We start from the raw sequence: 14,940 nt of genomic DNA on the forward strand, positions 1-14,940 counted from the left end.
ATGATTGTGTAGGAATACGTCCAGAAAATGTGATATTGGTACAATAAATCGCACGATAAGCACATGAAAGGCTAACCCGGAAACAACTCAAGCGCTAAAACGGTTTTTGCGCAGAACGATGCCAGAATTTCAGTTCTGCGCATAGCAATATGCGTTGGTACAGAACGTGTTGAATTCTGGGTAAAACCTCGTACCGTGGGCTCTGGTCACGTGGGTCTGCTTTGCGTCAAACAGGTAAAATAAATGTTTAATCTATGACCAATTAATCTAACAATAGTTGGACTATAGTCGCTGATATCACCTGTTAGACACAACTTCCTGAATACTTGTATACTTACCGTGTACAGTTTAAGGTAAGTGCAGTTACATTAAGATAATATTTCATTGAAATCAAAATACATATGGACAACATATAATATCGAAAGTAAGAATTGGTCATGCTACTTAAACACGATACGTTGTTTTGTTCATAGCTACAGTTGCTAGCTGCCAGCTTAGGTCATTGTATGACAACAGTCGATGTTTTTTTAAACTGAAAACAAAGGGCGACTCCGATATTTAGAAATATGTCCAGACGCTCTTACATAAGATGTGAAACATTAAAATATAAATTAATCAAACAGGTGCGTCCCATAGGACAAGTTTACACGTCCATAGCAACCACACAAATTACCAGTCTACAGGTCAGGTGGTATAAAGATATGAAATGACATTTTGGCTCTTAGCAACCGATACCGTGCTCACCTTTAGCAACCAGGATATATTTTCTATTTTATGACGCTTTTGGTAAACTTATGTCTTACTAGTTACATTGCTTCTGGTGATAACTTGCTTATGGTTATGTCCTTAGCAACCAGAAACGTCCATACCAACCACATAAACAACAATTTTGTTGTGGCTGTGAACAGGTCATACAATGTTGGCAGCCATTTTTTGACTCTCGTGTGCGAAGCAAATAATAGGAGTCTTTTGCAGTTAATGCGTCGGTATATGTCTGTGTGTCTGTCCGTTCCACTGATATCTCAAGAACTATATGTTGGTTTTTGATGAGACCTGATGTATAGATGCTCTGGGCTAATGTACAGATTTGATTAGGTTTTGGTTAAAATCCATACATATTAATTATCCAATTTGCATAATAATTTACTTTTCAACTTTCCACCAATATTTTTAGAATTAATCATTACATTATAAAAGAACTTGGTATATGTGCGACCTAGAACAATACAAAATATATGCATAATAATTGTGGGTTACCATGCCCCTTGTCGCACCACGTGGTGTTCGATGGGGAGCATAACGACGTATACAACGCGTGTGAAATTTCGACACCTGTTTGTTTTCACGAAATTTAGCGTTTTAAGCTGCACTTTACCAATTAGGTAGACGGAATTTATGACGTTGTCACTTAATGTAATCATATGGGGGTATCTGCTCTGCTTGTCAAACACATTATAGACCTCCCCCATGCATTTTAGTTAGGTAATTATAGAGCCTAGTACAAATCACTCTTAGTAGTGGTAGTGGTACGAGGTTAGTTCTTGCTAACTCGAAACCCACTAAATACCTGTACACTTACCATATACTTACCTTTTGCATGCCCAGACGCGCTTACAAAGCATATTTAGCAATATGCCTAGACGCTCTTACATAAGATGTGAAACATTAAAATATAAATTAATAAAACAGGTGGGTCCCATAGGACAAGTTTACACGTCCATAACAACCACACAAATTACCAGTCTACAGGTCAGGTGGTATAAAGATATGAAATGACATTTTGGCTCTTAGCAACCGATACCCTGCTCACCTTTAGCAACCAGGATATATTTTCTATTTTACGACGCTTTTGGTAAACTTATGTCTTACTAGTTACATTGGTTCTGGTGATAACTTGCTTGCGGTTATGTCCTTAGCAGCCAGAAACGTCCATACCAACTACATAAACAACAATTTTGTTGTGAACAGGTCATACAATGTTGGCAGCAATTTTTTGACTCTCGTGTGCGAAGCAAATAATAGGAGTCTTTGCAGTTAGTGCGTCAATATCTCTAGATATGTTGGTTTTTGATGAGACCTGATGCATAGATGCTCTGGGCCATTGCGCAGATTTGATTAGGTTTTGGTTAAAATCCACATGCATATTAATTATCTAATTTGTATGATAATTAGCTAATTTTACAGACCTTATTAGTTTTACATTAAAATCTGTGCAGTAAATATCTTATTTGCATAATAACTAGTGAGTTTTAAGCTTTTCCAGCGATATCTCATGTACTTATCATCTTATTTCAATGAATTTTGGTTGATATATACCCTAAGACAATTCGACGATCTAATTAATTTTGGATATACATCCATAATAATTACGACACCAATTTGCATAATAATTTACCTTTCAACTTTCCACCAACAATTTTAGGATTAATCATCACATTATAAAAAAACTGAGCAAATATATATTAAAATGTATGCTATTATGCATAAACAGCCAGTTACCAATAGCTTCAGGCTATTTTGTGATTTAATCTGACGTCACGGTGGTCCGATCTTGCCAAGTATTACGTTCTTCCGTTTTTGAGCACAATAGATACCAAAGCTATAAATTCTCAGTTTAAATTACTACATCGATTTCTTTACACGAGTGGTGATTTATGCAGAATGAAGTCGCCCAAAGTTAGTGATCCATTGTGTTTTCTGTGTCGCTGCGAAATCGAAACCAGAGATCATCTGTGTTATTACTGTACGTACTCTCGGGCCTTTTGGAGAGCTTTTTCAAACGCGTTTCGAAAAGTGATGATTTCAACAGAACCCCTATCTCTCCAACAAATAATACTGGGCTCCTCAGATTTCTTAAAAATGTTAAACCATCTTATTGTATATCCTTGGAAAACAATAACTATATCAATGTAAAATACAATAGAGCAAACCTTCCTTTCAATTATTTCAATTATTAAATCAGCAAACACGACGTATGGAAGAATACATCGCAAACAGGCAAAATAAACTGGACAAACATAATGATAAATGGTTAAATTTAATATAATTACCATTAATACATAATTATATATTATTGAATGTATTTTCATAGTGTTACATCCGTTTTTGTATTCTTATCTTACCAGCTTTTATCTTTCAGTATACTTTGTTTTGTAAGCCCTCCGCATTATATTAAGAAAAAAAAATATTTTACAATGTCAAAAAAAACTTGATACATGTGCGACCTAGAACAATACAAAATATATGCATAATAATTGTGGGTTACCATGCCTCTTGTCGCACCACGTGGTGTTGATGGGGGAACCCATAGCGACGTATACAACGCGTGTAAAAATTCGACACATGTTTGTCTTTGTGAAATTTAGCAATAATGTAGACGAATTTATGTTGTTTTTAAGCTAATTTTTTTTAAACCACTTTTGCCCAAAAAAGCATATTTTTGACCCAAAATCAAAAACGCATTCTGGATATTTGAAATAAAGACAAGTTTTACAAAGTTTGTATAATAAGCTTTCAGAAAATATATAACATGTTGGATATATAATACCATCTTCATTGTCTAATTACTCAATTAAAAAGCATGCCAAATAAACTGCATCTCTACCTTAATGTAATCATATGGGGGGGTCAAACACATTATAGACCTCCCCTAGGTATCTTAGTTAGGTAATTATAGAGCCTAGTACAAATCACTCTTAGTAGTGGTCGTGGTACGAGGCTAGTTCTTGCTAACTCGAAACCCACTAAATACCTGTACACTTACCATATACTTACCTTTTGCATGCCCAGACGCGCTTACAAAGCATATGAGATATTAAATTATAAATTAATCGAATAGGTATATCTCACGGGACAAACACGTCTATAACAGCCATACAAAATGCCAGTCATTTTGGCACAACCATTACCTTGCTTAAACTTTAGCAGCCCAGATATATTCTCTATTTTCTGTTTTTGGTCAACTGTTTAACCTGTCTCACTCGTTACATTGGTTCTGATGATACCTTGCTTGTGTGGATAATATGCCTAGCAACAGTGTTTTGAACAGCTAAAAATTAAAGCGGGAGGATCGTCACCTGCGCACGCGCGGGAATTGAGTCCCAATTGAGTCACACACGCAAAAAACGCCAAGGCTCATGGGTAGACGCTTGTTTGTAAACAATGACACGCTATGGCCATCTGACGCATGAGCAGGTGACTACTCCCCCGCTTTAACTTTATTTCTCTGCAGAACTAATGAATTGAATATATTTTCCACAGAATCATAATGGGTTGCGGAGCCAGTGCAACTGTGTACCCTGCCGAAAACGTGCCTCGTGGGCACGAAGCCAGCAAATCGAATGACCACGATGGAATCCACGGTGAAGAAGAGAAGTTTGATGACAAGTATTACGCTGACGTGCCACTGAAAAAAGAAATTGATAAGTGGATCTCTGATTTAAACAACACGAGTGACTATGCCGACCACCAGACTCTCCGTATTTTAGAGGAAATGGTAGAGCAAATAAACCCAAAAGACAAAGAAGCTACGATCAAAAAGAGTACCTATCTGATTAAACTAAATTATGCACAATTATTTTTAAAAATGTGGCATAATTTGAAAAACTATCACCTGGTACTGGATGCGTCAAAACCATCAGGAAAAGATCCGACTGAGATATGTGCTGCGAGCAGTTTTGACTACGCAAAGGTGGTACTTTGGCACGCAGCTGAATGCTCTCCGAGAATGTGCCGGGAAATCGGAAAATATAGAATTATAGAAATACTCTTATCCCAGCTCGAACAACCTGAATACGCATCAAATAAACTGACTGGAACTGAAAATTCCACTCCAATTAATGCTGACAAAGCAATGCGCTCTAACCTGGCGATTCTGCTCAGTGCTATTCGTAACTGTTCGGATAACGGGCACCGTTTCCGAGAAGCAAACGCAGAAGAAATTCTATCCAAATATCTGGATTGCCAAAATGCTGCCATCCAAGCACAGTCCGTCCTTATTTTGGTTTACTCCCTTCAGGAAGTCGACTCAGATCCTAAAGGGGATGAAAGTATTAAGGTAAGGTAGCACCCAACATGTGCATAGGTGGATCTACTAGTATTTTGTGGCAAATGATACCAACAAGATACTCTTTCGTGGGTGGGTTGATGTTGTACGATCTCGAAGCAACTGATCGAAACAAAGTGAAGAGATACAAGGTCAGGAGTCCATTCGTGGGTGGGTTGATATATCGCATAGCGAATGTTAACAACAAGGTAGGGAGATTTTCCACTCGTGAGCGGATTGCTCTACCTGGTATCAAATGATACCAGCATGGTGGGGGTGATATCCACTCGTGGTTGGGTTGATTTCTTTCGTAGAAAATGATAATAATATACTGAATTGAGACGAATTCTTTACCAGCGTTTTGGCTCTTTCGGCTTATATAAACATTTCCGTTCAAAATACCCAAGGATTGAGATAATCTAATATATAGCCCCTATACATGAATCCTATTAAAAGTTTTGGTTATTATTTGGCCTCTGTATTATTTGTTTACATCTTTAGGTCAAATTAGTGAATAAGGGCGTACTGCCTTTACTTGTCAACACCCTGGCATCCAAACGTTCAACGGAAGAACACTGTTTAGCGGCTACTGCAATTTGGACATTAGCATCACATAATGATAACAAAGATCGTATCCGGAAAGAGGAGGGATGTGTAGAAGGTAAGTTCAGTATGATCAATAGATTCTGAAATATGAATATGAATTACTTGGGGTCCAATAGTGGTTTCTTTATTAAATTCTGTTTTACTTTTGCCGAAACAGAAAATTCGTTTTATTCTCTAAAATCAGTGAAATCCACTGAAACAAGCGTATGCAAATGTGTTATTATCAAATCAAAGTGAATATCCTTTAAAAAGTTGAAATTTCTGATTTCTTGAGGGCGACTTAATTGTGTTTTTTCCAACATACCTTGCGCACGAAATCGAAATTCGCGCTACATGACGACTGGTGTTTTAAATATTTGCGCCCAAAACATATGTAATAAATGTAATAGAGCAAGTATATCCTCGTTCCAGTAACATATCCTTTTTGTGGTATCATTTTCTGCATAGCTCTGAAAAATCGCCAAGGAAGTGAGAACACCGACTTGAGGACAGCTTGCACGAATGCACTGCGGGAACTCCGTGAGGGATAATGAGGTAAGGTTTTCAGGAATTATTTCTGTCGGTGTGTATGCTATGGACAGTCGACAGTCTCTTTGGGCACAGTAATACCAAAAATGTAGGGCTTCTTCCGACGTACAAATAGAAAAGGATGTCTTTCCATTCCTGTTACTAGTGTCCGAAGTTTTTTTTTTCATTGGCGATTTGTATCAATGTCAATACAGGTCAATAATTGTGTTTGTTTATTGTTACAAACTTCATCAGCTGATGCATGCTTTCGTTAATTTCTTCGCCTGTCAATCGACAGAACGCGGTCAGCTTAAAGAACTTGAGTAACACATTAGGAACCATTATTCTTTGATCAGATTGTTAAAAATATAACTATTCGTTTTCAGCTATCGTTAAAATAATTTAAAACTTGTTTGCCTGTAGGAAGAAATCGACACGAGTGGATCCTTGAAAATGTTCAATAGCGTAAACGGAAACTTAAAAAAACAAATCATGCTTTGCGAATAATCAACTACCAAAAACTATATGAGATGAGCACAAAGCTATAAATTTGCATTTAATATGATTTCAAGAAATGTAGTTTTGGGATCCTATCGCACTTAACGCGTTTTTGTTTTAATTCACGCGAGATCACCATTGCATATCACAATTATGCATACCTCAATCCTTGATTGTATTCATGTATATATCAATAACGAGTTGCTGTGTTTTATTTGATTATGATTATAATGTAACGTATTGTGTGGCGTTCATTGTTACGTATATTGTTACAATAGTAACATGTACGCACATTTGGTTCACATGACGTTGCAGTATCAATAACTTTTTTAAAATAGACATTATAAACATATATTACAGGAATTCTAAAAATACATTGTTTACTAATTGTATTCAGTAGTGGCAATTCGCAATGCTTTAACCGCGGAACACATCCATGTTAATCACGTGATTGTACCAACGGTTGCAGCGATTGGAAGATTGCATGTTTACTCTGCCACGCCTTATAGTTTTTTGTAAGTTTGTGAGATTATTTTGCCTGCTTGTAAAAGCAGTAAACAGAAAAAAATAATGTGTAAGCGAATGCTTTGAAAATGTTTCACATAAATTGTTACAACTTTTTGTATTTGTCTCTAATTAAGCATGAGCTGCGTATTATCTGTACAGACCGTAAATTTTGAAACTTTTTACAGAAAACAAATTCTTAATATAAGCACAAGTGCCTCAAAGCTAATCATTTGTATTATTGTAATTTTTATTTCTTGACGTATATCAATATTATTAATATTCTCTGTGGCTGTGATAATATCAAGCAGATTGAAATAAACATTCAATTTATTTTGGAATTTCTATGTTTGTGTTTTCTTTTCAATACTCAATACAATATGTAATCTACGGCGCGAGCGTTTCGTTACATTTTCTTCATGGTTGGTATTTACCAATGTATGCAGTCCGAACCTAACACTACAACGACAACATTTGAAGCGGGGGAGTCGTCACCTGCGCATGCGTCAGATGGCAATAGCGTGTCATTGTTTACAAACAGGCGTCTACCTGCGTTTTTAGCGTGTGTTGATATCGTCGCTTGGAACTGAATTCCAGCGCGTGCGCAGGTGACAACCCTCCCGCTTTAATACACTTGATATATGGAAAAACGACAAAATATGCGCAATAAATACTGAAGAATCAATTCACATGTTATAAGGATTCTACTAAAAAACAGTTCACATGTATAACGTTCACAAAATCGAACAAAAAGAAACACCCAAATATGTTGTCACAAAAAGCTAAAACCAGGTATAAAATAAAGTTCTTTGTAAAGTAAAATGTTTTATGAAGTCAAGGGTTAACGTAAACTAAAGTATTTTGCCTCATCAAATCAAAGTTTACAAATTCCATCTCCACTTTATATGATATTCAGTTGAATACATATAAATATATAAATTATCATGATGAAGTTATATAAACTTGCAATGTGTTTTGACAAAGCACGATTCGTTAGAAGAAATATAAACTCTCATGTCCTAAATTACCTGCACGTGTATAGGTAAATCTGGCACGCGACCTTATTAATATGCACACGTATTAACCAATCATTACACATAATATGACTGTGGTATTGAACAATCATTACACATAATATTACTGTGGTATTGACCAATTATTACACATAATATGACTGTGGTATTGACTAATCATTACACATAATATGACTGTGGTATTGACCAATTATTAAACATAATGTGACTGTGGTATTGACCAATTATTACACATAATATGACTGTGGTATTGACCAATCATTACACATAATACGACTGTGGTATTGACCAATCATTGCACATAATACGACTGTGGTATTAACCAATCATTACACATAATATGACTGTGATATTAACCAATCATTACACATAATATGACTGTGGTATTAACCAATTATTACACATAATATGACTGTGGCATTGACTAATTATTACACATAATATGACTGTGGTATTGACCAATTTTTACACATAATATGACTGTGGTATTGACCAATTATACATAATATGACTGTGGTATTGACTAATTATTACACATAATATTACTGTGATATTGACCAATTATTACACATAATATGACTGTGGTATTGACCAATTATTACACATAATATGACTGTGGTATTGACCAATTATTACACATAATATGACTGTGGTATTGACCAATTATTACACATAATATGACTGTGGTATTGACCAATTATTACACATAATATGACTGTGATATTGACCAATTATTACACATAATATGACTGTGGTATTGACCAATTATTACACATAATATGACTGTAGTATTGACCAATTATTACACATAATACGACTGTGGTATTGACTAATTATTACACATAATATAACTGTGATATTGATCAATTATTACACATAATATGACTGTGGCATTGACTAATTATTACACATAATATGACTGTGGTATTGACCAATTATTACACATAATATGACTGTGGCATTGACTAATTATTACACATAGTATGACTGTGGTATTGACTAATTATTACACATAATATGACTGTGGTATTGACCAATTATTACACCTAATAGGACTGTGGTATTAACCAATCATTACACATAATATGACTGTGGTATTGACCAATTATTACGCATAATATGACTGTGGTATTAACCAATTATTACACCTAATAGGACTGTGGTATTAACCAATCATTACACATAATATGACTGTGGTATTGACCAATTATTACGCATAATATGACTGTGGTATTAACCAATCATTACACATAATATGACTGTGGTATTGACCAATTATTACACATAATATGACTGTGATATTGACCAATCATTACACATAATATGACTGTGGTATTGACCAATTATTACACATAATATGACTGTGGTATTGACCAATTATTACACATAATATGACTGTGGTATTGACCAATTATGACACTGAGGTATTGACTAATTATTACACATAATATGACTGTGATATTGACCAATTATTACACAGAATATGACTGTGGTATTGACCAATTATTACACATAATATGACTGTGGTATTGACCAATTATTACACATAATATGACTGTGATATTGACCAATCATTACACATAATATGACTGTGGTATTGACCAATTATTACACATAATATGACTGTGGTATTGACCAATTATTACACATAATATGACTGTGGTATTGACTAATTATTACATATAATATGACTGTGGTATTGACCAATTATTACGCATAATATGACTGTGGTATTGACTAATTATTACACATAATATGACTGTGGCATTGACTAATTATTACACATAATATGATTGTGGCATTGACCAATTATTACACATAATATGACTGTGGTATTGACTAATTATTACACATAATATGACTGTGGTATTGACCAATTATTATACATAATATGACTGTGGTATTGACTAATTATTACACATAATATGACTGTGGTATTGACCAATTATTACACATAATATGACTGTGGTATTGACCAATTATTACACATAATATGACTGTGGTATTGACCAATCATTACACATAATATGACTGTGGTATTGACCAATTATTACACATAATATGACTGTGGTATTGACCAATTATTACACATAATATGACTGTGGTATTGACTAACTATTACATATAATATGACAGTGGTATTGACTAATTATTACACATAATATGATTGTGGCATTGACCAATTATTACACATAATATGACTGTGGTATTGACTAATTATTACACATAATATGACTGTGGTATTGACCAATTATTACACATAATATGACTGTGGTATTGACTAATTATTACACATAATATGACTGTGGTATTGACCAATTATTACACATAATATGACTGTGGCATTGACTAATTATTACACATAATATGATTGTGGCATTGACCAATTATTACACATAATATGACTGTGGTATTGACCAATTATTACACATAATATGACTGTGGCATTGACTAATTATTACACATAATATGATTGTGGCATTGACCAATTATTACACATAATATGACTGTGGTATTGACTAATTATTACACATAATATGACTGTGGTATTAACCAATCATTACACATAATATGACTGTGGTATTGACCAATTATTACGCATAATATGACTGTGGTATTAACCAATCATAATATGACTGTGGTATTGACCAATTATTACACCTAATAGGACTGTGGTATTAACCAATCATTACACATGATATGACTGTGGTATTGACCAATTATTACGCATAATATGACTGTGGTATTAACCAATCATTACACATAATATGACTGTGGTATTGACCAATTATTACGCATAATATGACTGTGGTATTAACCAATCATTACACATAATATGACTGTGGTATTGACTAATTATTACACATAATATGACTGTGGTATTGACCAATTATTACACATAATATGACTGTGGTATTGACCAATTATGACACTGAGGTATTGACTAATTATTACACATAATATGACTGTGATATTGACCAATTATTACACAGAATATGACTGTGGTATTGACCAATTATTACACATACTATGACTGTGGTATTGACCAATTATTACACATAATATGACTGTGATATTGACCAATTATTACACATAATATGACTGTGGTATTGACCAATTATTACACATAATATGACTGTGGTATTGACCAATTATTACACATAATATGACTGTGGTATTGACCAATTATTACACATAATATGACTGTGGTATTGACCAATTATTACACATAATATGACTGTGGTATTGACCAATTATTACACATAATATGACTGTGGTATTGACCAATTATTACACATAATATGACTGTGGTATTGACCAATCTTTACACATAATATGACTGTGGTATTGACCAATTATTACACATAATATGACTGTGGTATTGACCAATTATTACACATAATATGACTGTGGTATTGACTAACTATTACATATAATATGACAGTGGTATTGACTAATTATTACACATAATATGATTGTGGCATTGACCAATTATTACACATAATATGACTGTGGTATTGACTAATTATTACACATAATATGACTGTGGTATTGACCAATTATTACACATAATATGACTGTGGTATTGACTAATTATTACACATAATATGATTGTGGCATTGACAAATTATTACACATAATATGACTGTGGTATTGACTAATTATTACACATAATATGACTGTGGTATTAACCAATCATTACACATAATATGACTGTGGTATTGACCAATTATTACGCATAATATGACTGTGGTATTAACCAATCATAATATGACTGTGGTATTGACCAATTATTACACCTAATAGGACTGTGGTATTAACCAATCATTACACATAATATGACTGTGGTATTGACCAATTATTACGCATAATATGACTGTGGTATTAACCAATCATTACACATAATATGACTGTGGTATTGACCAATTATTACGCATAATATGACTGTGGTATTAACCAATCATTACACATAATATGACTGTGGTATTGACTAATTATTACACATAATATGACTGTGGTATTGACCAATTATTACACATAATATGACTGTGGTATTGACCAATTATGACACTGAGGTATTGACTAATTATTACACATAATATGACTGTGATATTGACCAATTATTACACAGAATATGACTGTGGTATTGACCAATTATTACACATAATATGACTGTGGTATTGACCAATTATTACACATAATATGACTGTGATATTGACCAATCATTACACATAATATGACTGTGGTATTGACCAATTATTACACATAATATGACTGTGGTATTGACCAATTATTACACATAATATGACTGTGGTATTGACAAATTATGACACTGAGGTATTGACTAATTATTACACATAATATGACTGTGATATTGACCAATTATTACACAGAATATGACTGTGGTATTGACCAATTATTACACATAATATGACTGTGGTATTGACCAATTATTACACATAATATGACTGTGATATTGACCAATCATTACACATAATATGACTGTGGTATTGACCAATTATTACACATAATATGACTGTGGTATTGACCAATTATTACACATAATATGACTGTGGTATTGACCAATTATTACACATAATATGACTGTGGTTTTGACTAATTATTACACATAATATGACTGTGGTATTGACCAATTATTACACATAATATGACTGTGATATTGACCAATTATTACACATAATATGACTGTGGTTTTGACTAATTATTACACATAATATGACTGTTGTATTGACCAATCATAACACATAATATGACTGTGGTATTGATTAATTATTACACATAATATGACTGTGGTATTGACCAATTATTACACATAATATGACTGTGGCATTGACTAATTATTACACATATTATGATTGTGGTATTGACCAATTATTACACATAATATGACTGTGGTATTGACTAATTATTACACATAATATGACTGTGATATTGACCAATTATTACACATAATATGACTGTGATATTGACCAATTATTACACATAATATGACTGTGGTATTGACTAATTATTACACATAATATGACTGTGGTATTGACCAATTATTACACATAATATGACTGTTGTATTGACCAATCATAACACATAATATGACTGTGGTATTGATTAATTATTACACATAATATGACTGTGGTATTGATTAATTATTACACATAATATGACTGTGGTATTGACCAATTATTACACATAATATGACTGTGGCATTGACTAATTATTACACATATTATGATTGTGGTATTGACCAATTATTACACATAATATGACTGTGGCATTGACTAATTATTACACATATTATGATTGTGGTATTGACCAATTATTACACATAATATGACTGTGGTATTGACTAATTATTACACATAATATGACTGTGGTATTGACTAATTATTACACATAATATGACTGTGATATTGACCAATTATTACACATAATATGACTGTGGTATTGACTAATTATTACACATAATATGACTGTGGTATTGATTAATTATTACACATAATATGACTGTTGTATTGACCAATCATAACACATAATATGACTGTGGTATTGATTAATTATTACACATAATATGACTGTGGTATTGACCAATTATTACACATAATATGACTGTGGTATTGACTAATTATTACACATATTATGATTGTGGTATTGACCAATTATTACACATAATATGACTGTGGTATTGACCAATTATTACACATAATATGACTGTGGTATTGACTAATTATTACACATAATATGACTGTGGTATTGACCAATTATTACACATAATATGACTGTTGTATTGACCAATCATAACACATAATATGACTGTGGTATTGACCAATTATTACACATAATATGACTGTTGTATTGACCAATCATAACACATAATATGACTGTGGTATTGATTAATTATTACACATAATATGACTGTGGTATTGACCAATTATTACACATAATATGACTGTGGTATTGACCAATTATTACACATAATATGACTGTGGTATTGACCAATTATTACACATAATATGACTGTGGTATTGACTAATTATTACACATAATATGACTGTGGCATTGACTAATTATTACACATATTATGACTGTGGTATTGACCAATTATTACACATAATATGACTGTGGTATTGACCAATTATTACACATAATATGACTGTGGTATTGACTAATTATTACACATAATATGACTGTGGCATTGACTAATTATTACACATATTATGACTGTGGTATTGACCAATTATTACACATAATATGACTGTGGTATTGACCAATTATTACACATAATATGACTGTGGTATTGACCAATTATTACACATAATATGACTGTGGTATTGACTAATTATTACACATAATATGACTGTGGTATTGACCAATTATTACACATAATATGACTGTGGTATTGACCAATTATTACACATAATATGACTGTGGTATTGACTAATTATTACACATAATATGACTGTGGTATTGACCAATTATTACACATAATATGACTGTGGTATTGACTAACTATTACACATAATATGATTGTGGCATTGACCAATTATTACACATAATATGACTGTGGTATTGACTAATTATTACACATATTATGACTGTGGTATTGACTAATTATTACACATAATATGACTGTGGTATTGACCAATTATTACACATATTATGACTGTGGTATTGACTAATTATTACACATAATATGACTGTGGCATTGACTAATTATTACACATAATATGA

The 14,940-nt window shown here is 32.9% G+C and overlaps 1 protein-coding gene across 1 annotated transcript; it reads left to right on the forward strand.

Moving 5' to 3' along the window:
• The first annotated feature begins 162 nt into the window (after positions 1-162).
• Positions 163-7,500, forward strand: LOC102809483 (uncharacterized). Its single transcript, XM_006816908.3, has 5 exons — positions 163-353; positions 4,261-5,056; positions 5,546-5,705; positions 6,098-6,184; positions 6,581-7,500. The coding sequence occupies exons 2-4, from the start codon at positions 4,268-4,270 to the stop codon at positions 6,178-6,180; spliced, it is 1,032 nt and encodes a 343-aa protein (XP_006816971.2). The 5' UTR covers positions 163-353; positions 4,261-4,267; the 3' UTR covers positions 6,181-6,184; positions 6,581-7,500.
• Positions 7,501-14,940: the final 7,440 nt, after the last annotated feature.

This window comes from Saccoglossus kowalevskii, chromosome 4 (genome assembly GCF_978046115.1).
Source record: "Saccoglossus kowalevskii chromosome 4, keSacKowa6.1, whole genome shotgun sequence".
Classification (NCBI taxonomy): Eukaryota; Metazoa; Hemichordata; class Enteropneusta; family Harrimaniidae; genus Saccoglossus; species Saccoglossus kowalevskii.

Excerpts from the sequence above, each read along its gene's own strand:
- LOC102809483 (XM_006816908.3), top strand. The coding sequence starts at position 4,268 with ATGGGTTGCGGAGCCAGTGCAACTGTGTACCCTGCCGAAAACGTGCCT. Across the intron at positions 5,057-5,545 it reads AAGGGGATGAAAGTATTAAG|GTCAAATTAGTGAATAAGGG; the intron begins GTAAGGTAGCAC and ends TTACATCTTTAG. Across the intron at positions 5,706-6,097 it reads AGAGGAGGGATGTGTAGAAG|CTCTGAAAAATCGCCAAGGA; the intron begins GTAAGTTCAGTA and ends TTTTCTGCATAG.